The 27940-nt window shown below is 33.2% G+C and overlaps 1 protein-coding gene across 1 annotated transcript in view; it reads right to left on the bottom strand.

Annotated features, from left to right (window-relative positions):
* Positions 1 to 27940, bottom strand: part of ELP4 (elongator acetyltransferase complex subunit 4) — a 246719-nt gene that overhangs the window by 170437 nt on the left and 48342 nt on the right. Inside the window, exons 4-5 of the mRNA XM_065883004.1 lie at positions 13311 to 13439; positions 3674 to 3813 (exon numbers count right to left, since the gene is read on the bottom strand). Of these exons, the coding sequence (XP_065739076.1) occupies positions 3674 to 3813; positions 13311 to 13439 (269 nt within the window). The remainder of the gene's footprint in view (positions 1 to 3673; positions 3814 to 13310; positions 13440 to 27940) is intronic.

The raw sequence follows: 27940 nt of genomic DNA, 5'->3' as shown, positions 1-27940 counted from the left end.
GGAAGCATAGCTACAATTTGTCTAGGAAGATACTACAGAGGCTTATATAGAGGTTCCATTTACTCTCGTAAAGAGACTTGGCAGGATAAAAAAAAAAAAAGAAAAGAAAGACTCCTAAAATCTTAAGTAATATTCCTATCCGCTTTCCACTGTTTTTCTCCTAGAAATTTTCCTAGAAAGATAACTAGTTCTCTCAGAATTCAGTTCATTCAACTTAATACAAAACTTTTAGTTACTATTAGCTATTGTTAGCGTAGATATGCAAAGTAAAATCTTGAATTTCAAAGAAACATATCAAAACAAAATCATTCTATTTACTGCCAACTTTATGTAAACTCAATATTCAAGACCTAACATATCTATAATTTAAAAAGTAACATTTCACAATATTATAGGTGTATTAGTTGGCTTGGGGTACGATAACAAACTACTGGGTGGCTTCAACAACAGGAATTTATTTTGTTGCAGTTCTGGAGACTAGAAGTCCAAGATCATGGTGCTCGCAGGTTTAGTGTCGGGTTGCAGATGGTCACCTTCTTGCTGTGAGCTCACATGGCTTTTCCTGGGTGTTTACTCAAGAAGAGAGTGGGGAGCTCTGTGTTTCTCCCTTTTTTTCTTAAGGACACCAGTCCTATCAGACCAGGGCTCCACCTTCATGACCTCGTCTAACTCTAATTAACTCCCAGAGGCCCCATCTCCAAATATTGGGTCTAGGGCTTCATCACATAAATTTGGCAGGGGGTGGGGTGGACACAAACATTCAGTCTGTAACAGTTGGATAAGCAGTATGTTAGTAGATTCATTAATAAATAATAAATAATGACAATATCTTTCTAGTGAGGAAACAGAACTGTGCTTGGGCATACCTGTTAGCAAAGCTTACTTCATTTTAAATTTGTAGGCTACCAACTTATTCTCAAAATCAGTTTTTCTGTCATTGCTTTATGATTGAGATAATCAGATTTATAACAGTGAAATATCAAAACAAAATTATCTGGGTAATATTATTGTGATACATCTCAGGTTTTTATACCTAGGCTTCAACTTGAAAGTTTAAACTGTATGTATGAACATTTTCCATTGGCAAACCTACCAATAATTTAAAATTAGTGCAGATTTTAAATGACCTTCTGGTTTTCTTACTGTAAAAAAACTTTATATGTTTCAACAGTGCCTTTAGAAATTATAAAATTATATATTATATCCTTATACACAATAGTGGGATCCTCTAGTCTTAATTATAGGAAAAGTAAGGACAACTGTAAGGCTTAGCTTTATTGTTTTATAAATGAACCAGTAAAGTTCATTTTAGTGAAATGAGCACACGCTTTTCATAAATTAAAATAAATCTCACATGGTAAAGTACCCATTTTCAAAATTAATTTAATTACATGTTTAAAGTTTAATTACATTTAATTAAGCATTTAAGTTTAATATGAAATAAATGAATTATCAGTTAACCACTATGAAATGAAATACTGCTCTGGTAATTAAAATCTATAAATTTTCCTGTTCCATGCAAAGCTGTTAGTTCTCAAAAATATTCTTAAAATATACTTTAAAGACTGTATTTCCACATCCAATAAGGTTTAATTTTTCAGGTGCCCAGCTTTGTGTGCGGTACAGTTACTGCAGCAGTAAATGGAGACAGCCTGGTACAGAAAAGAGAGCAGAGGGTTTTGGATACTTGGGTTTGGGTGTCTGCTTAGTCACTCAGAGCCTGAAACAGTGGCAAAGCTGCTCATCGTCTCTGACCTCAAGTTTCCTATAAAGTGGGGATAATATTGCTTCTCTTGGAGGGTTGTGGGGAAGATTCAATGAGATATCCCACGGTCAAATGCCTAGAACAGTGCCTGACACTGAACAGAAAATTGACAAATTTTAACTCCCTCCTCTCTTTAGTTGCTGAACAAATGAAAAACACTTTGTACTTTCCGGCTTAAAGAATGTTTTATCCTTAATTTTTTTTTTAATTACAAAAGTAACACTATATTATTTTTCATGTATTTACATCATACTTAATGTACATTTTTCATTTCCCTAAGCACTCCATGAATGGAGGCAGTACAGATAGCATTACTGCTAACACAGATTTTTTGAAGTCAGAAAGAACTGACTTTGAATCTGGTTTCCATGATTTACTATTTGACAAATCATGGAAACACTATTTTTACCTATTTCCCAAGTATATGTATATGTATGTCTGGTTCAGTGAATGACAAAAATTAGGAGCTAGTATAATCAATATAATCATTCAAACTTAATAAAATATTAGTGATACAGGAAGGACAGGTGGTATTCCTCCTAGAACCCCCATACCCCACCCCTATTTTTCAAAAGAGGATATTTATTTTCACTGAATTTAAGGGATTTGCCCAAGAGTAACAGTAGGATGAACTCAGTACCAGAACTCAGATTTTTAATTTCTTTATCAGTGCTCTTTACTATACAACACAAGAAGATAAAGGTGAAGGACACCGAAGTCCTTTGAAGCAGTAAGGCAAAAAAAAAAAAGAGAGGGATCTTCTGACTTAGGTTAATCCTGGTTTGATCACTTAATAGTTGAGGCTCAGATAAATCACCTCTGTGAATTTTGGTATCTCTTTCTGGAAAATGGGAATACTGTACAAACTTTTATAGGACTGATACAAGGATTACACTAGATAACAAATGTAGAGTATGTAGTAGAGTGATTGACACATAGCAGTCATTCATTAATGGCAGCTATTAACACTAAAGCATCATCAAAGCACCATTTTCCGTAAGTCTCCAGCCATATGGACTGGAGAATGCACTAATAAATAATTTTTTGGGCAAAGAGATTTAATAAAAATAAATAGGATAGTCTCCACTAAATTTTCATGTAATATTTCTGGGAAAGAGAATCTATATCTTTAAGTCATTTCCATTCACAACTTCCTATCTATTAAATTTCCATTTAATAACTCATCTCATTTTGAAAATAAAGGTTTTACAGTGCAAAAGAAAACAGAGGCAACAACCTATTCTGTGAATTATCTTCCCTTGATCCAACTGCAATAAGAATTGAAATTAAATATTCCTAATACTTTATAAATTATTCAATGTCAAGTACTGTAATTTTCAGAGTTGTGTTTTAATATAGTTAGTAATACCATATATGTTGTTATTTTATTACTTAAAACTTTTCATTGCAAAACTCAAACCCTAAATTCTCTTGTTATCTAAAAAAATACAGATTATTTTATTTACAGCATAACTAGAAGTAGAAAGCCTTAATAAATAAAATATTAGAAAAGAGTACTTGTTTACTTTCTGAAAGAGCATGTATCAAAAAACATGGAGCAAAAGCATGATTTTATACCATTTTCACTATTATTATCAATAAGCAATATTTAGGTATCCATGTGCATTTAGGGCTGAAAGACCCTAATATAGAACTATTTCACATTTTATTGAAAATAAAAACAGCAGGCATTGTAAATTTGGTATCCAGATTTTTCAAGTTGCAAATTAAGAGTAATAGTAGGTCCAACAGTTACAGGATGAGAAAAAGAAGAAAACCATATATAATGAAATAATATGAAACATGTACAATTAAGGTTACATATTATACAGAAAACATTTATTAGGATATGTACCTTTAAATATGCATTCTTTCAAAGACTGTGGTAAATTGAAATCATTAACTTACCAGGGTTCTAAATTAAGAGTTGATGATATTTTTTCTGGAAGAAAAAATCCATGCCATTTTGAAGCCTCAATTAGTTCTTGTGGTATTCTTTTTGATACGTCATAATAGTGACCAAATCTTGAAGATGATACTGGTCTAGCCTGATAAGAAAACCCATATTGTTTGTTAAAAATTTTTCTTTAAACTGCAATTTATTTATCCTACATTCAGCAAAATTCTGATATATTTATGCATTTTAATGCAAATAAGGAAGAGCTGATATATATAGACTTATTAAATTTCAAAGAAGCATACAACAATCTTTATTATTATAAACTACTGATAGTTAGAAATCAACCTTTACATCTCCCAGGTATCTTCACTCCTGGTGGTTCCCTAAGTTTGATAAGAAATTGAACACCTCTTTGCCTTTTTACTGTACCTTCCTCAGTTCAAAAATTTTATATATATAACTCAATTAACATTTAAGACTTCAAGTTTTAAAAATAAAATAAATTTACAGTTACTAAGAATGAAAAGAAAACTTAAGCCACATTATTTCATTGCTGAGGGGCCCAAAAGAAACTAGCTATTTATATACATTAAACCAAGCATCATTTTAAAACTAAATTCTCATAAGACCATGTGTATATATAGTATTCAAAACTTCTCACAAACTTAAAATTGAGCTAACAGTATAAAATATACTGGGATATTCCAGATAGGAACAAGGTACATGATACAGTGGGAGAATGTACATAAGCTCTATTAGTTAAATCAGAAACCTGGCATATTCATTAGTTCATTGATAATTCCTCTTTTGTGCCCTCTACTAACAATTTCTCCAACCAATTATCTTTCTTATAAGAAACTCTAATAACTATTGATGCTGAATTTAATTACATAGGATAGTTGAAGCTCAGTCATATAACATTATTATTACATTGCTTTGAACGGACTCTGGCTGATTTCTTTCATTCAGCACATTAGAAATATATCTCTATTCAAATATACCTCTATCCAAAGTTGAACTAGTAACAGATTCCATCTGGCAATAGTTTCTAATAAAGTCTCTGATCTAAGTTTACTTAACTTCCACTGTCTTGAATGCTACAAAACAGACAAGTTTCAGAACATTCGACAAAACTAGATCATCTTTACAGAAACTAAAGAATTATACACAGTAGGTTCTTAACTTATTTTACTAAGTAACTGACAACTTTGAAATTTAGAGAAGAAAGAGACATTTGTTTGACACTAGATATTTGCATTTTAAGACTTCAAGAATTCATATTCTTAAATGCCTACAAACATCAAATTATATAGTAATAGAGAATTAAAAAATTAAAGTCTAATAGACACATTATTCTCAGATTCAGAATCCGAGGGTTTGACACTTATTTTCCAGATAAAATGGCTGTTCATTCCTCCATAAGGTACTGTTTATTTTCATTAATGAAAGAGACCTATCAGTTGGCTTAATCTAATCTTTTCAATACAATATAAACAGAAGTATGGTTTCAAAAACATGATTTATCTATTTGCCACGAAAAGTACTGACAAATACATTATGTCACATTAAAATTTGTCTCTTAAAAATAGGATGTAAAGTTTTTAAATGTAAAGTTATTAGTCTAAAGCAATTTAAACAAGGTCTGTTCTTTGGCCTATAATCTATTCTTTATCCGGATTATAGTTCAGAATGTTTTTACTGCAATCTCTGCTAGAGCTCATCTTTTTATTGTGTAAGTCCAAACCCCCTTAATGTTTTAGAAAGGCCTTGACTAACTGAACTTTGATCTGATGTCTTCATTGAGAAAAACACCAGGTTGCCCATTTCAGATGCAAATCCCCCTAAGGCCCAATAGAATTTAGTAAAGACAGCAAAAAAGAAGAAACAAGAAGTTTCCAGGATCCTCTTTGAGAATCCTGGGGCACACTGGTGTCCTTAATCCACACTGCTGCATGGATTAAGGTAGGTGATAACCTTTCCTGATTCAAAAGAATAAGCAGAGTGCCTACAAACTGGGTGGAGACTAGGATTTGGTAATAATAAAACACCATGCAATAAAAGCTTGGTCTATGTCAGAAGCCTCTGAAAAGGCCTCAATGTACCACATTCCCAGGCCTAGTAGGGAAGCTTGCAAAAGCCTACCTGAATCAAATAAGCATGAATAATCTATTTTGGCGGACTGGCCATGGGGAGAGAGAAAGAAAGAGAGACTTTTCGCTTCTTTTAAGTTTGAGTTAATAAATTTATTAGTGGACTGAAGGTTCTTGAAATCCTATGCACTTTGAGAAATATGCTAAATTGCCAAGAAGCAGAGTATGCTTTTTAAGTTGCCGTCTCTATCAATGTTCCTAATTATAATATTAAAGTGACAGAACTCTCAGATTTGGGATGAATCAAGGCAGAAAATTGATTTCATGCTGTGACAGTTTACATATAGAACACAAATAATTAATCAAAATAAATTTGGAAGCTTTTCTTATTAAAACTAAATTATTAATTTTTTAGAAATTAGGATTAGATAGGGCAACCAATATATTCACAAGGTAGACACTAACCATTTTATTAATGATGAGAAACTTTAATGCTTCAATAAAAAATGAAAATTAAATATATTCTTACAGGAAAAACAATTTTGTAAGTTTTTTTCTACCCAACACACATAGCATTAACATATCATCAGATAACTGGAATGCTGTGAAATCTTCTGAGGCTTAGAATTGTAAAACAAAGACTTAAAATATTTCCTCTAAAGAAAGGTCATTAAATGCTTTAAATATAATAATAATAATAGTAGTAGTAGCAGTAGTAGTAGTAGTAATGGTAATCCATGAAAACTTATCAACTTCCTGAAGAAGTAAATGCATTAAAAAAAATTAAACTATCAGCAATAACTATTCCATTTACTCAGTTTGATAAGACATGTTGCTTTAGTTTTACATTATGAAAACTTCTATTTCACATTCATAAACTACTCTTTAACTTTGTCAACTGTGGAAGAGAGTAAAATGGAATGGTTCAGTAAAAATTTATTATGCCAAAGGAGAATGAACTCTGATGGGGGTTCAGGAGGAGCACAGAGCAACAAAACAATACCATCCCCCAACTTAAGTATGTTAGAAAGAAAGAAAACTTTCAGAGAAAAGCTGCACCACAAATAAACAGTCTAAATAAGACATTTTCTTATTATTGTTATCATTTTTTGTTTCTCAGCATGGCATAACAGAAAGCAAGAACCCAAACGGTTACTAAACCATTTTGAGCCTCAGTTCAATCACCAGAAATCAGAGCTAATAATAACTATTTCACTAGGCTGTTGTGAGAATCTAATGCAATACTGGAAATGAATATTTTGTAAATTATAAAGTGCTACATAAATATTATTAATTATTATTATTGTGTCATGATTCACCAGAGAATCAGAAGATCCATCACTATCCTTTGCAATTACATTGCTTTATTGGAAAAATGGTATTTGTTGTCATCTACAACATGCACACATCTATCACAGGACTGTTGTAGCTGAACCAGTAAGATGGAAATTCAAAGTGTAATGAGGATTTACTATAATAAAGATCTAATATGCTGTCATAAATTGCTGGAGCCATGGTAGGCATTGGTAGTAGAGCTCTACAATATTGAAAAACTTAAGTCTCAGAATATGCTGCAGGCTATGAATTCTTGGGGTGAAGAGGGAATAGGGTTTGATGATTGGATAGGAAAGAAGGAGGCATGGCCATGTAGGAGAGAAAATCAAAATCACAGGATGAGGGAAGGTAGGCTTCTAAAAACTACACACGCCTCCAACAGAAAGAAGCACTACTTTATGCTTTACTGAGCTACTGTTATTTATTTAGGTGTACATATTCTTATCCTTTTTTGCATTCCCTAAATGGGAATATGACTACACTCTTAAGGACCTGGTGATGACTTGAATTAAGAGGCATCTCTGATAATCAACCGAATACCTTTCTGTTACATTATGTTTTGGACTACTTGTTTAATCTTCACTCATAATAGTGTTAACTATAGTTTGTCCCAAGTAAAATACAGAAAACCAGGGTTTTACTGTTGTTGTTTTTAAAATGATAATGGCAAGGTAAGGTCTGGATTTATAAAGTAGATAGTGAAGAGTGATCCTCAAAGTCTACTCAGTCTTGGCGAATCATCATATATAAAATTTCTGTTACAGGCAAATATACATGCTAGTGACATTTCAAAGAAAAGCAAAGAAGCCAGAGATGATTCTATTTTCTAAACTTGACAGAACTTACTTGTAAATACCAGTAAACTTAAGTTTGACCATTGACTGTAAATTCAAAATAAGCTGCTAATTTATGTGTATTAATTAATACAACTCAACTCACTTTAACATTTAATTCACAAACTATATGTTATTCACTCCTGTATTCAACAAATTACTATTGAGCACCTACCATATGCCAGTAAAACAAAATAGTAAAAGTCTTTTTCTCTCATCGGTTCACACTCTAGTAGGAGGAGATGGATGATATATTATCTGCTAGATGATGGCAAGTACCCTGAAGAGAAATATGGTGGTGAAAGGGGATGAGAGAAAGAGAGAGAGGTTTTACTTTATACAGAGTGACAAAGGAAGACATTCCCGATAAAGTGATATTTTAATGGAGTCCTGAAGAAAATGGGAAAATAAGTCGTCTGGAGAACATCATTGTAAGAGCATAATTTTTAAAACACTGAAGCTGTAAGCCTTGAAAACTGAGGCTTGTGTTAATGTGTAACCTCTGAAAAGTTTACCCCCATAATAACAACGGCAAGCACACCATACTGTAAAAGTAAAAACAGAGCAAGCAGTATTTACTCATATGTGAAAGGGGGCAGGAATGGCATCTGTAATTACAATATAGAAGGAGACAATTAACTATAAAGAAACAAAGAACTTTCTCCCTAAGTTTAAACAGATTTTATAAGAAGCAGCAAGAAAAAAAGGCTTAAAGTTTCAATCACTTGTATTTTCACTGACAATTTGACTTCAAGAATGTTAGTGACCAACGAAAAGACCAAAACCTAGCTAAGAGTAAAAATAAAAGAAATGGAAGATACAAGTATTTTATATGATCTAAAACTGAATTGGTATATTGTCTTTACACAAAAGCTAAATTCAACTTAGAGCTTACGTTCTTAATGACTTTCAGAACATACCAGTAGAAAAAATTAGAAATACAGTCACTCTTTACAAAAGAGTCACCCTTAAGCCCAGTTACTTAAATGAATCAGCCAGATTAAAGGCATGAAGTTCTTTGCTATTAGGGTTCTCAAGTGCTAGTCCCTACATTGCTTGTCTGTTTTAATCTTTGTAAATTAACTCACGTTTTCCCAAGCAGAATAACCACATTTATTCTGGTCTCTTGTACCCAGTTTTCAATCCCATTCTAAGCTATGCCTGTAACAAATTCTGATTACATAGAGCTTCCTTTCACTTTTTAATACAAATGTATGGTTTTCTCCTGTCCACATATACTGTAATTTATTTAACTAGTTGCTTACTGATGGACATTTAGGTTATTTCCAATCTTTTATTATTAAAAAAATGCCTCATAAGTAGGTCATACATAATTCATTGTACATCTGAGTAAATATATTCATGACGTAAATTTCCAAAAGAATCAAAGGGTATACGTTTTTGTAATTTTGAAGGACACTGCCAAACTACCCTCCACGGAAGCTGTACCTATTTACATTTTTACCAGCAAAGTATGAGAGTACTAGTTTCTTCCCACCTTTGCTAATTTAGTGTCTTACCAAACATTTTAGATTATTGACAATCTAATAATAGAAAAATGGCAGGTCAGTACAGTTTTAATTTGCATTTCTTTTATTATAATTGAAATTTGGCATCTGTTCTTGTAGGTTTAAGGACTACCTAAGTTTCCTTTTTACTTTTTTTCCTGTTTTCAAAAATTTAGTTGGTAGACTATTCCTTATTCTACTATGAGTTGCAAATAACCCCTCTCCTATTTGTAGTTTGTTCACAGTCATTTTAATAAATCTCACTTAAAAATGATACTATTCAAATAGCTTTCCCACCTAAATTAGAACAATTTACCATTGCTTAATATCCACCTATTACAACACATTTTATACTTGGTACACAGTTGATACTTAATCAATATTTTCTGACTGAATGAATAAATGGCATTAACATAGGTGCTGGAGATACAACAGAAAATATAATAAAACAAGCTCTCTGTCCTCTACAGAATTCTGTCTGGTGGAGAAAAGAATTATACTACCAACTAACTATAAAACAATGTAGAGAAGTACTTTAAAATGCATGTGGTGCTATGGAAACAAATATAAGAAATTAGATAATTACATATCATTTGCCCTTGGAGAAGGATGAGTTGGTGAATAAGAAAGTGAAAAGCATCACCAGCAGAAATACAAGCAATTCCCAAAGAGCAGTCCTCATAGGATGGGTGAATATAGTGTTTTATATACACACAGGACAGAGACTAAAAAGGTAGGCTTGGATTAGGTGGTATAAATCTTGTATACAACTTGAGAATTTTATATTGCACATTGTGGGCTTATAATGGGTTTCATCTCACATTCTAATTCTTATTAACTGGTAGTGACCACCCAGACATTCTGCAGAGAATTCTAAGGCTATGTCTAAGGTTGGCAGGAAGGTAATGTGATTGACAGTCTGCCATGCATTTAGAAGGGGGCAGGAAACAGGAAACCAAATTAGGCATTTTCAGTTAAGAGGTGTTATAAACATATTTCTGTAATTGGGAAAGGTAACACTGATGTCAATGTGGAAGACTAGAGAAGTGTGGAGTATGGGAATTGTCTTATTCAGATAGAATTTCCCCCACTTTTCTACCAGTATGATAATGTCTGGTAGACTTCAAAGTGTTCTGAAAAATGAATGAAGGAAACAATCAAATGGAGGGGCCTTCAATAGGAGCAGAGTTCATAAGCTTTATTTAGTAGGCAGATTTACTGACATGTGTTTTGACTTCTCAGAAAATTTCCCCTCACATCCTGTCTCTTAGTTTATCCTAGATAGGAGAGGTTACCAGACAGCTTGAAAATGTAATGGTTGAAAATGCAATGTACAGGAATAAAAACAGTAATTCCAAAGAACCACTACTTATATTGAATATTTATAGGCAACTATATTAGATAGAAATGGCTTAATTAGTTCACTTACTCTGTCTTGCAACCCTAGAATAAAAGATTCTATAGGGAGATTATGGAAGAAATGCAATAATCTATTTGGGTAAAAAAAAAACAAACCATAATTTTATTTTTAGGAAATATCATCCCATTTACAATAGCATCAAAAACAATAAAATACTTAAGAGTAAATTTAACCAAGGAGGTGCAAGATCTCTACTCTGAAAGCTACAAGACACTGATGAAAGAAATTGAAGAAGACACAAATAAATGGAAAGGTATTCCATGTTCATGGGTTGGGAGAATTAATATGGTTAAAATGTTAATACTACCAAAAGCCATTTATAGATTCAGTACAATCCCTATCAAGATTCTAATGTCATTTTTTACAGAGGTAGAAAAAAAACACTAGTAAAATTTATATGAAGCCACAAAAGACCCCAAAAAGCCAAAGAAATTTTGAGAGAGAAGAACAAGGCAGGAGGCATCATACTTCCTGAGTTCAAGCTATACTATAAAGCTATATTAATCAAAACAGTATGATACTGACATAAAAACAGACAAATAGACCAATGGAACAGACTTGAAAACCCAGAAACAAACCCAAGCATATATGGTCAACTAATGTTTGACAAGGTAGCTAAGAATAGTCAATACAGAAAAGGCATTCTCTTCAATAAATGGTGCTGGGATAATTAGATATTCACATGTAAAAGAATGAAACTGGACCCCTATCTTACTCTACTCACAAAAATTAACTTGAAACGCATTAAAGACTTAAATGTAAGAGCTGCAACCATGAAACTCCTAGAAGAAAACGCAGGAATAAAGCTCTTTGACATGGGTCTTGGTAATACGTTTTTGGATATGACACCCAAAGTATATGCAACAAAATAAAAAATAAACAAGTATGTCTATATCAAATTAAAAAGCTTCTGTACAGCCAAAGAAACCATCGATAAAGTGAAAAGATAACCTATGGAATGGGAAAAATTTTTTGCAAAACATGTATCTGATAAGGGGTTAATATCCAAAATATATTTAAAAACTCATATAACTCAATAGTAAAAAAAAACACTAACCTAATTTAAAAATGGACAACGGACCTGAATAAACATTTTTCCAAAGACAAAATTAAAAAGGCCAATAGGTACATAAAAATACACTCAACAACGCTAGTCATTAGGGAAATGCAAATTAAAACCACAATGTTAAGTTGTTAAAATAATCACCTCACACCTGTTAGAACAGCCATCATGGAAAAGATAAGAGACAACAAATGCTGGCATGGATGTGGAAAAAAGGAAACCCTTGTGCAATGTTGGTGGAATTGTAAATTGGTGCAGTGATTATGGAAAATAGTATGGAGGATCCTCAAAAAATTAAAAATAGAACTACCATATGATCTAGCAACTCCACTTCTGGGAATATATTCAAAGGAAATGAAAACACTAACTCAAAAAGGTATATGCCACCCTATGTTCATAGCAGCTTTATTTACAAGGTGTCAATTGATGGATAAATGAATAAAGAAGTTGTGAGATATATACAATGGAATATTGTTTAGTCATAAAAAATGAGGAAATCTTGCCATTTGCAACAAGGATGGAACTTAGTGGCACTATGCTAAGTGAAATAAGTCAGACAGAGAAAGACAAATAATGTATGATCTCACTTACATGTGTAATCTAAAAACAAAACAAAATAAAACAGAAACTAACTAACAGAAAAAACAGATTAGACGTTGGGTACCAGAGGCAGAGGGTAGTGGGAGGGAGAATTGGAGGAAGGTGGTTAAAAGTTACAAACTTCCAGTTATAAGGTAAATAAGTACTAGGGATATAATGTACATGATGATGACTATAGCTAAGACTGTTGAATAATATATAGGAGAGTTAAGAGAGTAAATCCTAGCATTCTCATCACAAGGGGAAATATTTCTTTTTCTTCTTTCTTTTCTTTTCATTTTCTCTATATGAGATGATGGATGTTAACTGAACCTACTCTAGCAGTCATTTCACAATATATGTAAATCAAACCACCATGCTGTACACCTTAAGCTTATACAGTGACATATGTCAATTATTTCAGAATAAAACTGGGAAAAAGTCATCTTGATAAGATACTTTACAAATGAAATAACTAATTATTTAAATAAACAAATATAGGGCTTCCCTGGTGGCGCAGTGGTTGAGAGTCTGCCTGCTGATGCAGGGGACACGGGTTCGTGCCCCAGTTCGGGAAGATCCCACATGCCGCAGGGCGGCTGGGCCCATGAGCCATGGCTGCTGAGCCTGCGTGTCCGGAGTCTGTGCTCCGCAACAGGATAGGCCACAACAGTGAGAGGCCCGCGTACCGCAAAAAATAAATAAATAAATAAATATACATTGTATTACATTTAAAGAATAACAAGTATACCACAAGAGATCCTGTAAAATGAAAACAAATATATTTGCAAATTTTAGAAATAGTTTATTGACTTGCCTCCATCTTGGGTAATAACTGGTAACGCCAAGCTATTTTCATCTTAATGTTAGATTCTGTTTTATGATTATATATGTCTTCATCACATTCTTTTTTACAATTATCATCAAGTAATGGTGCAGGAAGTTCCTAAGAAAACAGAATGACATATTACTGAGCATCTGTGGTAAAAAAAAAAAGTGAAAATTTTCTTAAATCATAATATTAGCAATACTAGAACTTTCCAATGTATTAAAAATTGACAACTTCAAATTGATTCAAGCATAAAATCATGACAATATAGATATTTCTAAAGCAGAGAAAGAGGGTTTACATAATATTAAATGTGAAGTTTAAATTTTTACCAGTGAATTAGAATTTAAAGAAAATACTCAAATTTTTATACTAGCAAAAATCAAATGCTATTGCAAGAGGCTATGATCATTAGAAAAATTTATACATTTCAAGCAAAGTCTAGAATTAGCACTTATGTATTACATGTAATTATTGTTATGTTTGCCACAAGGTAAAAATAAAGCATGTGCATAATCTGTTTACTGGTTTGTAATTCTAGAATTCAAACTCATTCACCGAAATAATGGGTGAAGTAACAACTAAGAATAAAGACATTTATTTTGCCCATATCACACATTAGTTTTGCACCTGCAAGCCTATGATCTTCTTCTAAAAATGAAAATAGAATTTAAAATCTCTGATTAAATGAAGAGACATTGAATTCCAATTTTTCTTTTCTTTTTTGGAAGCTGACCTACTACTGAGTGACCTACTGAGTGGCTACCAGAAAACATATAGAAACATCGTTTTGTGAAGAGGTACTATAGAAATAATCCAAAGAAAAAGGTACACATGTTTTTTGCAGAAGGAAAGCACCAGCAATAATTTTGTTTTTTTATTACATAGAATCATAAAGATAATGTGGGGCATTTGGATAGTAAACATAATCTTGTGCCACGTCATAAATTAGTCCAAGTTGCAACTTTTACTTTTCAGGATCAAATTTACTTATGCTTAGAATCAAGTCAACTAATCACCTAGAAATACAGTAACCATCATATATCTTAGTCACCTCCTAAAAGATCTCAAAGTGGATTCACTCTATAATATATGCCACTATTAGAAAATAGTTGTATCATTAAAACTCTGAATACATCATTCCTAGCAAAGTATTAATCTCTTACAAAATATAAAGTAACTTATTTTTCCAATGGAAACAAATATTTGTGAGGCATATAGTTCAACCCAACACAGCAGTTATGAATTTGAATTCTGCATCCAGACTGTTTAGATTCAAATCTTGACTTTACAGAGTTGTGTCTGTGGTTACGCTGACCACTAGTAGCACCTCTATATGCCTCCACTGATTAACGGAAAAAATGTAGATAATAGTATTTACTTCACTGGTTTGTTGTAAGTAATAGATGAGTTAAAAATGTAAATGCAGAGAATGGTACCTGCCACATGTTAAGCATTCAATAAAAGTTCGATTATGAGAATTCAGTCAAATAATTGTCTTAACTATTACTCAGAGCTGCACATTTTTTTATTGCCAATATTAGGCAATGTTTAGTATAAATATTTGTGTTAACTTTTTTGCAATCTCAGGAACACTTACTAATAGTTTTAACAAAGGTCATCCAAAACTGAACAACAAAAACATTAAAAAATTTTTTTGCAAGAGAGATGGAATGTATATTTTTAAAATGTATACCACACTTTCTTTCATTGATTAAACTATATCAATTTTGAATAGAAATGTTCTAACATTAAGGTGTAGAGTATTAAAGAACTAGACCTAAAATATTAGAGACCTCGTTAATATGGCTAACATATGTAAACAAAAAAACAGGTAAGCATTTCCTTATATATCTTATTAAATATGCATCTACTCCTAGGGCGGACATTTCACTATTTTAAAAACTGTTACAAGTAAGGTGAAAATTATAATGATTCTAATTTTAGTATTGATAAAACAGATGCTTGTTTCCTAAAGCTAAGGATGAAAATGTTCAAAATATGTATAGAAAGTACACTCTAGTAACATCCATCTAAAGGTTATATATATAAGGTTTATAAGATTACATATATATAAAGGTTTTCATATATATAAATAATAAATATCTATATACATGTATATAGATATGTATTTTTAATTGAGATAAAATTCACATAAAACAAAATTCATCATTTTAAGCATTTTAAAGTGTACAGTTCAGTGATTTTTAGTATATTCAGAGTTATGCAAACATTACCACTTTCTACTTTCAGAACATTTTCATCACTCCCAAAAGAAACCGCATACTCATTAAGCAGTCACTCCCCATTCCCCCTTCTCCTAGTCCCTGGCAATCATTAATCTACTTTCTGTCCCTATGGTTTAGTCTATTCTGGACATTTCATATAAACAGAATTATATAACACATGGCCTTTTGTGTCTGCTTTCTTTCACTTAGCATGGTGTTTTCAAGGTTCATCTATGTTGTAGCATGTATGAATACTTCATTCTGTTTTATGACTGAATAATATTCCACTGTATGGATATGTCACATTTGTTTATCCATTCATCAACTGGTAGACATTTGGATTGTTCCCACTTTTTGGCTATTAAGACTAAAGTGGCTATGAATATTCATGCATGAGTTTTTCTGTGAACATATATTTCCAATTCTCTTGGGTACATACCTAGGAGAAGAATTGCTGGGTCATAGGGGAGCTCTGTTCAACTTTTTGAGGAACTACAAAAATGTTTTCCACAGTGGCTGCACCATTTCATATTCCTACCAACGATGTTTGCAGGTTCCAATTTTTTCACATCCTCTCTAACACTTTTTCTTTCTTTTTTTAAAAATAGCTATCCTAGTGGGTATGAAGTGGTATCTCATTGTGGTTTTGATTTGCATTTCACTAATGACTAATGATGTTGAGTATCTTTTCATGTGCTAGTCTTGGTCATTTGTATATCTTCCTTGGAAATATGTCTATATGTCCTTTGCCCATTTTTTAATTGGGTTGTTTATGTTGATGAGTTGTGATGGTTCTTTATTTATTCTGGGTATTAGACCCCTATCATGTACATGATTTACAGATATTTTCTCACATTCTGTGACTAATCTTTTTTACTTTCTCAGCAGTGTCTTTTTTTTTAACATTTTTATTGGAGTATAATTGCTTTACAATGGTATGTTAGTTTCTGCTTTATAACAAAGTGAATCAGTTATACATACACATATATCCCCATATCTCTTCCCTTTTGCGTCTCCCTCCCTCCCACCCTCCCTATCCCACCCTTCTAGCTGGTCACAAAGCACGGAGCTGATCTCCCTGTGCTATGCAACTGCTTCCCACTAGCTATCTACTTTACATTTGGTAGTATATATATGTCCTTATACACACTACCACTCTCTCACTTTGTCCCAGCTTACACTTCCCCCTCCCTGTGTCCTCAAGTCCATTCTCTAGTAGGTCTGTATTTTTATTCCCATCTTGCCCCTAGGTTCTTCATGACTATTTATTTATTTTTAAGATTCCATATATATGTGTTATCAGTAGTGTCTTCTGATGCAAAAACTTTAATTTTGATGAAGCCCAATTTATTGGTTTTTTTTTCTTTTGTTGCTTGTACTTTTGGTGTTATATTTAAGAAACTGTTGCCTAATCCAAGATCAAAAAAAACAAAGGTCAAAGAAAACCTTTGTTTTCTTCTAAGAGTTTTAGATTTAGCACTTCTAGACAGAAAAATAGAAAATACAGCAGAGGAAAATATCAAAGAAAGAACCTAAGACAAATTTCCAGAAGTGAAAATTATGACATTTTAGATTTAAAATCCTATGGAGTACTTAAACTGTAAATGAAAATAGACCTACATCAAAGCATATAATTCTGACATTTTAGAACAAGAGGGGCAAAAGAAAATATCTGAAAAGCTTCCAGGGGTTGGGTGGGGACAGGTCAGAAATATGAATGGCATCAAACTTTGCAAACGCAACACTGGACTTTACAGAGGGAAGTTATTTCTAGCCTAGTGTTCTACAGTCAACCAAACTAATGTAAAATTTTCAGACGTACAAAATTAAAAGAAAAAAACAACTTTATCATCTCACACTTACCCTCTACTTCCATTCATTCTCAAAGGCAACTGTTAGGATGAAGAAGGGAAGCACCAGAATAACAGCTATGTAGACAGCCTACAGACCAAGCAATCCATTTGGAAGAAGAAGATGGAGAAGTCTAGGGAGATGATGCTTAAACACATTAAGGGGGAGTTTTAGGGCTTTAGTGGAAAGTTTGGAGATGAACTAATAATTGATACAGTTGAAAAAAATGAGGCAATGATTAACTTCAGAAAAAATAATTGGTGTACCAAAAAAGCGGATACACATATAATTATAGAATGTTAAGTACTGTAATGAATAAATTGACACAATGTAAACAATGAATAACTGACTTGACCAGGGAAGACAACTTAAATATACTGAAAGGAGAAACAGAGACATAAAGAGAATGTGTGGTATTAAATGAGAACTAAATCTTCATATTTTATCTATAAATAGACACAAAAACTTAAAAAACAAAAAACAAAACAGAAATAATAAGGCAAATAAGTGCCATAAAAAAGAGCTGATGGTGGTCTATGCACACCCCACCAACCCCAAACTCATTTTTATATCAATATTAAAAGGAACACCTCCCACCAATGTTAGGCATTTCAAAAAAATTTATTTTGCAGTATTGAGTGAGTTATGGAGTCTCAAAGGGCCGATTAGGTGTATTATCTTTCTTCTAAGGAAAAACAGCTTAAATATTTGTTATTCCATGAAGTAGTGTGTTTGTATTAAAACCATCAGATTAGAAGAGTGATTGGTGCTTGAGACAAAGAAAGCTCTTTTGGGAATATCCATATATGATGATGACTATCCAATCCAAGAGACCCTCTCTGAAGTGAAGTTGCAACATTAAAGGGAAGAAATGAAATAGAGGAAATAGCAGTCTACCCCACTCCCCCCATCCCTCCTCTTCCATTTAATTAACTACAGATGTTTCTTCCTTGCAAACTGAATGTCCATATTGCATTCACTACAAAATTCAACACAACAAAAAGCATGTGACTTTGTATCATTGCTAGCATTGCCAGCATTATTCCTAGTGTTTTAGAAGTCTCAACTTAAAAAAAAATCTATATAAAAATTCTTCATATGTCTTTATTTAGATAAAAAAGCCTTCTCAGGGGCTTCCCTGGTGGCGCAGTGGTTGAGAGTCTGCCTGCCGATTCGGGGGACATGGGTTTGTGCCCCGGTCCGGGAAGATCCCACATGCCACGGAGCGGCCGCTAAGCCTGCGCGTCTGGAGCCTGTGCTCCGCAACGGGAGAGGCCACAGCAGTGAGAGGCCTGCATACCGCAAAAAAAAAAAAAAAAAAAAAAAAAAGCCTTCTCAAATTTCAGTGATTCCACTGTGAGATGCTTAAGGGTAGGGACTATGTCTTAGTCTCTTTTCATCATTAACACCTGCTATGGACTGAATGTTTATGTCCTTGCAAATTCTTTTTTTTTTTTTTTTTTTTTGTGGTACGCGGGCCTCTCACTGTTGTGGCCTCTCCCGTCGTGGAGCACAGGCTCCGGACGCGCAGGCTCAGCGGCCACGGCTCACGGGCCCAGCCGCTCCGCGGCATGCGGGATCCCCCCGGACCAGGGCATGAACCCGCGTCCCCTGCATCGGCAGGCGGACCCCCAACCACTGCGCCACCAGGGAAGCCCCTTGCAAATTCTTATGTTGAAACTCTAACCCTTTAATATTATAGTATTTGGAGATAAAGCCTTTAGGGAATTAAGGTTAAATGAAGTAATAAGGATGGGGCCATGATCCAATAGGATTAGTGTCTTTATAAGAAGAGACACTAGAGATCAAGCACTCTCTCTCTCCCCACACACGCAAAAAGGAGCAGTCATGTGAGCACACAGTGAAAAGGTGGCCAGCTACAAGTCAGAAAAAGAGCTATCACTAGAAACTGAATCAGCACGCACCTTAATCTTGGACTTCCCACCCTCAAGAACTGTGAGAAAATAAATTTCTGTGGTTTAAGCCACCCAGTGTCTGATATTTTGTTATGGTAGCCCAACGTGATGGGGATTTTGGTATTGAAAAATGGTATGCTGCTGTATCAAATATGTAAAAATAGAAATGTGGCTTTGGAACTGGGTAATGGATAGAGGCTGATGAGTTTTGAGGTACATGCTACAATTATGGATGTTAAGTGTGATTCTGTTGAAGTTTCATAAGGAAATGAGGAACATATTATTCGAAACTGGGGAAAGGTGATCCTTGTTATGAAGTGGCAAAACACTTGGCTGAACTGTGTTCTACTGTTTTGTGGAAGGTACAACTTGTGAGTGATGAAACTGAATATTTAGCTGAGGAGATTTCTAAGCAAATTTCTGAACAGCTTGGTTCCTCCTGAATGCTTATAGTAAAATACAAAAGGAAAGAGATAAATTAAAGAAATTGATAAGCAAAAAGGAACCAGAACTTGAAGATTTGAAAATTTTTCAACCTATCAATATTGCAAAAAATAAGAAAGCTTGTTCTTAAAGTACACTAAGGGTTTGGCTGAATAATCATTTGATAAAGGATCATGGGTACAACTCTTAGGCTTAATCAGATATCTCACAGAAGCCAGGAACAGAGATGAGATTATACCTGTAGAGAGGCGGCCAGTTTGAACTAAAGGGACTACAAAAGGCAAGATGGTATTAAGGAATTCTTTGACTTTACAGGACAAGATCACAGAGCTATTTGGTATCAAACATGCGCTATCCTTCAAGAAAAGGGACTTCCCTGGCAGTCCAGAGGTTAAGTCTTCGCCTCCCAATGCAGAGGGTGCGGGTTCGATCCCTGGTTGGGGAGCTAAGATCCCACATGCCTCGCGGCCAAAAACAGCAGAACGTAAAACAGAAGCAATATTGTAACAAATTCAATAAAGACTTTTAAAATGGTCCACATCAAAAAAACTTAAAAAAAAAGAAAGAAAAGAGAATAAGGACCCCAAAACTGATTCAGAGATCATCAGGGCTGCCACTCCCACCACAGGCCTGAAGTGTACAGGCCTGAGGGATAAGGCTGCCCCCACCTCGGTTCAAAAGGGTGCCCCGCCCAGCTGAAGAGTCATGATGTTGCTACCCCAGTGGGCCTAGAGGGCAGAGGACTGAACCAAAGAGACTTATTCTTGGGCCTTAAGATCTAATGAAATTTGCTTTGTTAAATTTTAGACTTGCTTGGGATCCATCATCCATTCCTTCTTTCTGATTTCTCCCTTGGATTTGGAATGTTTCTCCTATGCCTGTCCCACCACTGTATTATGGAAGCACATAACTTGCCTGGTTTCACAGGTTCACTATTGGTTTTTGGGTTGGACTAAACGTATTTTGCATGCGAAAAGAACATGTATTTTAGGGGGGACACAACATTCAGTCCATAACAGTGTCTGACATACAATAAGCATTCAATAAACGTTTGAGGGTAAAATAAATGATTGCTAACAAATTTCTGTTTCCAATCATTCTGCAATTTCTGGGCCTAGATTTTTAACTGCCTTCTGAATATTCTACCTGAATGTTCGACTGCATGTCAAACTCAAAGTACATAATAAGTCAGGTTATTGTCTTTCATTCTTCTTTTCTCCCCTTCTCTCAGCTCTGCTTCCTCCTTACTTTCTCTACAATTATTTCCTCAGTCATTGAAGACTAGTTAATTCCCTCTCCTGGCTCAGGGCAGCATGCATCCATAGACCTCTCAGTTAACCCTTAAATATCTCAGAAAGAGATATAATTATACTTCGAACGTTCTTTCATACTATTCTCTTACAAAGTGGACAATGTGTGTATGAGAATTGTTAAAATAAAATTCAAAAAATGGTCACACCAAATGTTAAAAGGAAAGCAGGCAACTGGAATTCTTATACACAGCTGGTGAGAATGCAAAATTGCACAGGTACTTGAGAGCAGAGTCTGGAAATTTCTCTAAAAAGTGAACACTTTCAATATGATCCAGCCATTATCTTCTTAGGTATTTGCTAAAGAGAAATAAAAACATGTCCATACAAAGACATGTACGTGGATGTTCACACAACTTCATTTAATAGTCAAAAGTGGAAACCCAAATGTCCATCAACTGGTAAATGGCTAAAAAAATCAGTTGAAGAAAGAAACTCTACTGATATATATATAGGAATATGGTTAATCTAAAAAGCATTATGTTAAGTGAAAGAAGCCAGATACAAAATATTATATACTGCATGATTCCACATATGTAAAATTCTACAAAAAGCAAACTATAAAGATGGTAAGCAGATTAGAGGTTACTAGGGGCCAAGAAATAGATTAGCATTAAATATCTCAGCAACACTGGATTTTAAAAGACAAGGAAAGACTGTCTTCAAAATACGAGGAAATCTGATATTAAATCTAGAATTCTCCATACAGGAAAACTGCCTATTAACCGTAAGTGCAAAATACTTTTTAAAAGGTATATAGTGTTTCAAAAGCTTACCTACCACAAACGTTTTCTGAAAAAATTATTTGAAGATATAATTCAGCAGTATAAAAAAGGAATAAAGAGGTAGAAAGTGTAAAAATGAAAAATGGTAACACTTTTTAATACAATGAAGACATATATATTGTTTATCAAGCATAAAATTTTTTTAATGTATTTTATTTTATATAATTGTTAGATGGCTGTCATAAAAAAGATAAGAGATAAGTTTTGGCAAGGATGTGGAGAAAAGGGAACCCTGGTACACTGTTGGTAGAAATGTAAATTGGTGCAGCCACTATGGAAAACGGTATGGAAGTTCCTCAAAAAATTAAATATAGAGCTACCATATGATCCAGCAATTTCACTTCTGGGTATATATTTGAAGGAAATGAAATCATTATATCAAAGAGATATCTGTAGCCACATGTCACTGTAGCATTTTTTATAATAGTCAAGACATAGAAACAACTTAAGTATCCATCAACAGATGAATGAAGAAAATGTTTAATATATAGAATATTATTCAGCCATAAAAAAAATGAAAGGAAATCCTCCCATTTGTGACAACATGATGGACTTGAGGGCATCATGCTAACTGAAATAAGTCAGATGAAGAAAGATAAATGCCATATGAGCTCATTTATATGTGGGATCTAAAAAATCTGACCTCATAAAAATAGAGAATAGATTGGTGGTTGCCAGAAGCAGGGAAATGGGCAATGGTGGTCAAAAGGTACAAACTTCCAGTTATAAGATAAATAATTTCTGTACATGATAAAGGTACAGCAATGGTGACTATAGCTAACAATACTGTATTGTATATTCGAAAGTAGCTGAGAGAGTAGATCTTAAAAGTTCTCATCACAAGAAAAAAATTGTAACTGTGAGGTGATGGATGTTAACTAAACTTATTGTGGTAGTTATTCCACAATATATACATATAACCAAACATTATGTTGTACACCTTAAAATAATATGTTATATGTCAACTACATCTCAATAAAACTGGTTGGAAAAAAGACTTGCTGCGAAGAGAATAAAAAGCAGAACAAGAAAGTTAAGGACTAAACATGAAGAAAAGGAAGGAACTAAAAATGTGACATGATACTGAGGAATGGAGGGAATGTAAGAAGTGAAATCCATTTTCCTGTTCTCTTCAAGTGAAAATGAATGATTAGATATACCAAGAAATGACATTTTTGGGAAAAAAAATATTCTGGTACTTCTGTTTTCTAATATTCAGAAATTTCTGTAAGAGTTTGCATTCAACATGTTGTTATATTTGTAAGCCCTAAAATTTTTGAAGTATGCCATCACCTACTCTGCTCACGGTGAATCACTGACCCTATCAGAGGTGACCACTGTATCTGTAATCTCTACATTTGTTGCAATGCCTGTATCTAATCAAACAAAAAATTTAATTGATGTTTTGATAAAATGTCTATTTTGAGAGAATGCTAAGAATAATCTCTTTAATAAACAACTATTATAGCCATCAATCACAGATCAGCATCCTCCCTCATACTTTCGAAAATCACCCCGTCTTGATTTCTAACCCAGTATCCTTGTTTCCTAAGAGGAAGAATATACATCAGATTTTTTGTTCTTTTCTGCAATGCGGTGCTTACAGTTCACATACATTTGGTAATAAGGATCATAAATAAATAAAAATAAAAAGCAGGCATCATAAGTTCCCCACAGAAGATAGTATGGCAAGTATAAAGTGTCTGTCTCTCTTTTAATCAAATACACCAAGTTAGAAAATTAACAAGAATAAAGAAATTGGCAATACCTTTGGACAAAAACAACTATCTATTCGACTTTTTAAAAAAGCTATATGAAATGAAATTATTACAAACTTTCAATACCAAAGTATACTCCAGTATTTTTTTAATTCTTTTCACCAGAAGCACTTATCCTTATCCATAAGATGCTGTAGATATATTTCTTCCCTTTTCAACTCATGTCATTCTGTGCTTACTGCTTTATTATTTTGTGGTCTTTGTTTTGGCAGATGCACAAGCAAAATCTGATTCCAACAGTTTGACCCTTCTCACTTTTTATGTTCTCTAGGGCATAATAAAACCCAAGATACAATCCCTCAGCAGTTAATGAAGCTTAACCTCCCACCCTCTTAATTACCAATGCATTACACCAACTATGGGCATCATATTCCTCTCTAAGCTATTTTACAATTCAGCAGAAGTACTACTGAGCTATTATGTAGCAACATAATCCATGCAGCATGAGAAATCCTTCTTAAAAATAAAATCTTTTGATCCTTGCATGTTTCGGTAACTGTATAATTAATACTACTTAAGCATTATGCATGTATCGGTAAGTATATTATATTGTATCAGTAAGTATATTACTTTGTTGATTTATGGGGGTTTTTGGAGGGAATACTTATTTTCTGAAAGTTGGAAAGAGAAACAAATCCAAAGATATTACTGATTATCATAATTTGAATACAAACATGGTCCAAATATTTAACCTGAATATTGATTTAGTAAAGGTATGTTCTCCACATTATCTTCATTTAACTATTCAAAAGTATGGGGTGGGGGAGTGACTTTAATTGTTAAAAGCATTCAGAAATGTAGACCGCAGGGAGTAAGTTAGAAGGTCCTGGGGTGTAGTTGATGTTACATGTTTTTAAAACTCAGAGATTTTAAGATTAGTAATGAGTGAATTATCTTGTTTCAAACCAAATGCAGTACAGATTAGGGGACCTCTTAGTACAATTTCAGATATTTTTTCTTGAATATAAAGATAGAAAAATTACTGCTATTACAAGAAGGATGGTGAAAAACACTTTCACATCAGCATACAAAAATTATTTTAACTAAACTCTCAAGTTAAGCTACTGACAAAACTGATGCTTGTAATTTGGCAAGCAAATCACATTTCTCCTTAAAATGTAAACCAGAAATGTGCTGAGAAAGCTGGAAAAACCTCTCTTTCAATTTTCTTGACTAAGATAGAGGGAAGGAGCAGGATACATGAAGAAAAGGAAATGGAAGTCTGCACTAGAAGTATTCAGAAATGAAGAGAAAGAGTTGCACTAAGTTTAATAATAATACCTTCAATTAAATGCAAATATAATTTAATTATTTTAAAACATTACATTCTAAGCCATCACATTTTTAAGAGCACCAGTCACAGAAGCATCTCAAAGCAATTTTGACGTGTATTAACCTCTGAGTTCTACTGCAACCTAGTAGTGAGAATGGGAAAATGAGGTACAGGCAAATTTACATTTCTTATCTAGGTCCCAGCAATATGCCTGCTAATACCATAAACAGCACTCCTAGTCTTGACCAAAGCAGCCACAGGTTTCAGTACTGTCTATTGATGACATTGACTTAAAAGGAGTTTAAGGGGAAATGCACTGAGTGTCTTGGCATTCTGATATTAGCTTCTGCAATTATTTTCTCACATATATAAAAAAACTCAAAACTGTCAAGCTGTTAAGAACAAGTCTCTATGAGGTCTATATTAATTTTATCAATTTTCCTCAATAGATCAACTTAGATACAGAATTTATGATTTTATAAATCAAAACATAAGAGCTATATTACATATTCCTTCAAAACAGTCTCTTTACTTCAAACTGACTTCTTAAGAAGAAAGCTTAAAATAAAAATACCATGTTTTTACTTATAGAGAGGCAAGAATGCACTGTTGGAATCTATTAATAGTTTTATCCATAAAAATTGGAGTTTTCCTTTCTAGGTTTTTTTACAAAGTAAAGTTCTTATATTCAGTGTTGTCAATGTTTAATCTGGCTCTGACTGCACAACAAATAAAATTCATACTCAGAGAGATAATACAAGTTAAAGTGAAGAGAGCTACTAATTAGGTAACTACTACTGTTAAAAATGTGAACTTCTGTGTGTGTATATGTATTATGTATGTGTGTGTATACATACACATGTATATGTGTATATATGTATATTTTTATATATATTATGTTCCTAGTTATAGAAAGAATGGTGAACAATGTCCTTATAATAGGACATATCTTGATTACAAAACATTTTGTGAATTGTTTTAAAAAGTAGACTAAACTTTCCACTTACTCACTGGTATTAACAGCATTAGTTATTAGTGAGATCATATGTAATAACTCCTTTTAGTAAATGTTTACTGTATAAGGGTGTATATTAACCTGTTATAAGAAAATATGACATATGAAAATCTACATTAAGCAAACAAGTTATGCAATAATAAGTTATAAAAGGATTCTTATGTTGGCAAAGAATTCCTACAAAATTCCTTTAAGTATTAAGTCTCTTTATTGAATATAAACTAATTTCTAAAAACCGATGTAAATAAAACATTTCTAAATATAATTATTTTAAAAGTTGAGAAAGTGACAATAATCTTATAATTATTTACTAAATCTTTACATTGTTGGAAAAGAAGTATTCTAAAGTTTCATGGATATCTATTGTCAAAGAAATCTCAATTAGGAATGAAATCAGGCATTACCTTCATTTAAGGGGTCCTGATCAGTTAAATTCCTAACTCAGAAGCACACAACAAGTGACTGGTTTTATTTGTTTGATGTGATTTTTTTTTTTTTCCAGAATAAACCCAGCTTATGGAAAGTGTCACAAACAAAAATCCTTAGGGTATTGTGGGGTACTAAAAGAAACTGGATATCACTTTATTTTTATTAAATTTGAAAACTATTTTCTGTAGTACATTTGGTGTTAGTAGAATAGAACTCATTCTTTTTGTTCACTGACTACTGAGAAGTAGAGGTAACTGGGTAAAAGCATAAAATAGGTTTTCTTTAATTCTATAGCACCCTGTATGTTACAGTCTATTTTAAGAGATGAAAGGTAAGATCAATATCTCTGATATTGATATGCAAGGTAAGATCAATATCTCTGATCTGAAACTTCATAGTTTCAGATCTGTTTTCTACTTCCAATTTAAGTCTTCATTTTAATGCTCTCTACCATGTTTCTGAAATCTAGCACAGACTTTCAGACTCACATGTATGCACACACAAACTGTAGTGAGAATATTTTACAAAAACAATAAGCACGTTTCAAATGCCTCTGATTTTGTTAATATACCATAATGTGAAAAGATGGATGTGAGGAACTAAGGCCCTTTTCTGCAACTGCCTGTCAGTTTCTGGTGAACAAAAAAAAACTTAAATTAGAAAAGAAACACTGAAAGAATCATCCCAACACTAGCTGGAGAAATAGCCCTATATTTTGGGGGTTTTCAACAGTAGAGTTATCCTTTTGTACATAATAAATCTTCACAGACTGTCTATTTAATTTATGATCCTTGATAGTATACAGCCGTTCTCCTTCCATGGTATCCTTTAATGTTTCATTAAATGGGACAACATGTTAATTTGGGAGGCTGATTTTCTTTTAGTTTGAATGGCTCTGGTTTTCAAATTTTGAAGTCATTTATCCACCCCCAAAAGGATTGAATACTTTCTCTTCTGAATACTTTTTCAGAAAAAGTATTCAAAAGAAAAATGAGTCCTATTTCTAATATTCCCAATGCTGACTTTCTATGGCTTCTTTTCCAAGAATGATAAAACTAATAATAGTTTTAAGATTTAAACATTTCTTTTGCCTATAGCAAAACCATCAAGTACTCACAACAATTCATTTTTTTATGGGTTCAAAATAAAATTTTTAAAGTAAATGTGAGGGCTAGAATAGGTGTTTTAAGATTTAGAAAGCAAAACTCCAGATATTTCATTTTTAATTTGGAGCTCCAGAATAGGTAGGCAGGCTATCATCCCTATCTTAATATGAAAGGTTAAGTGACTTGTGCAAGGTCCTGTAGCTAGTTAAGCAGCAACACAGAAATTAAAATCTAAGCTCAGATTTGAAGTATATTTCATCTTCTTAAGGATAAATATCCTATCACACAGTGTGGCATTTTGCTATATAACTTAGGCTACTTTTCTGCATGCAAAATTCCTTTCTTTTGTTGACTGAGGTACAAACATCAATGCCAAATGTGTGTTTATTTTAGTGTTATATCAAAAATTTCTCATTAGGTAGTGACAGAGAGGTGGGTTTATCTTCTTTTATATTTTTTATCTTATCTTTCATTTCCTTGTTG

This window comes from Phocoena phocoena, chromosome 8 (assembly GCF_963924675.1).
Source record: "Phocoena phocoena chromosome 8, mPhoPho1.1, whole genome shotgun sequence".
NCBI classification, from domain to species: Eukaryota; Metazoa; Chordata; class Mammalia; order Artiodactyla; family Phocoenidae; genus Phocoena; species Phocoena phocoena.
This window is presented reverse-complemented; position numbering and strand designations above follow the sequence as displayed.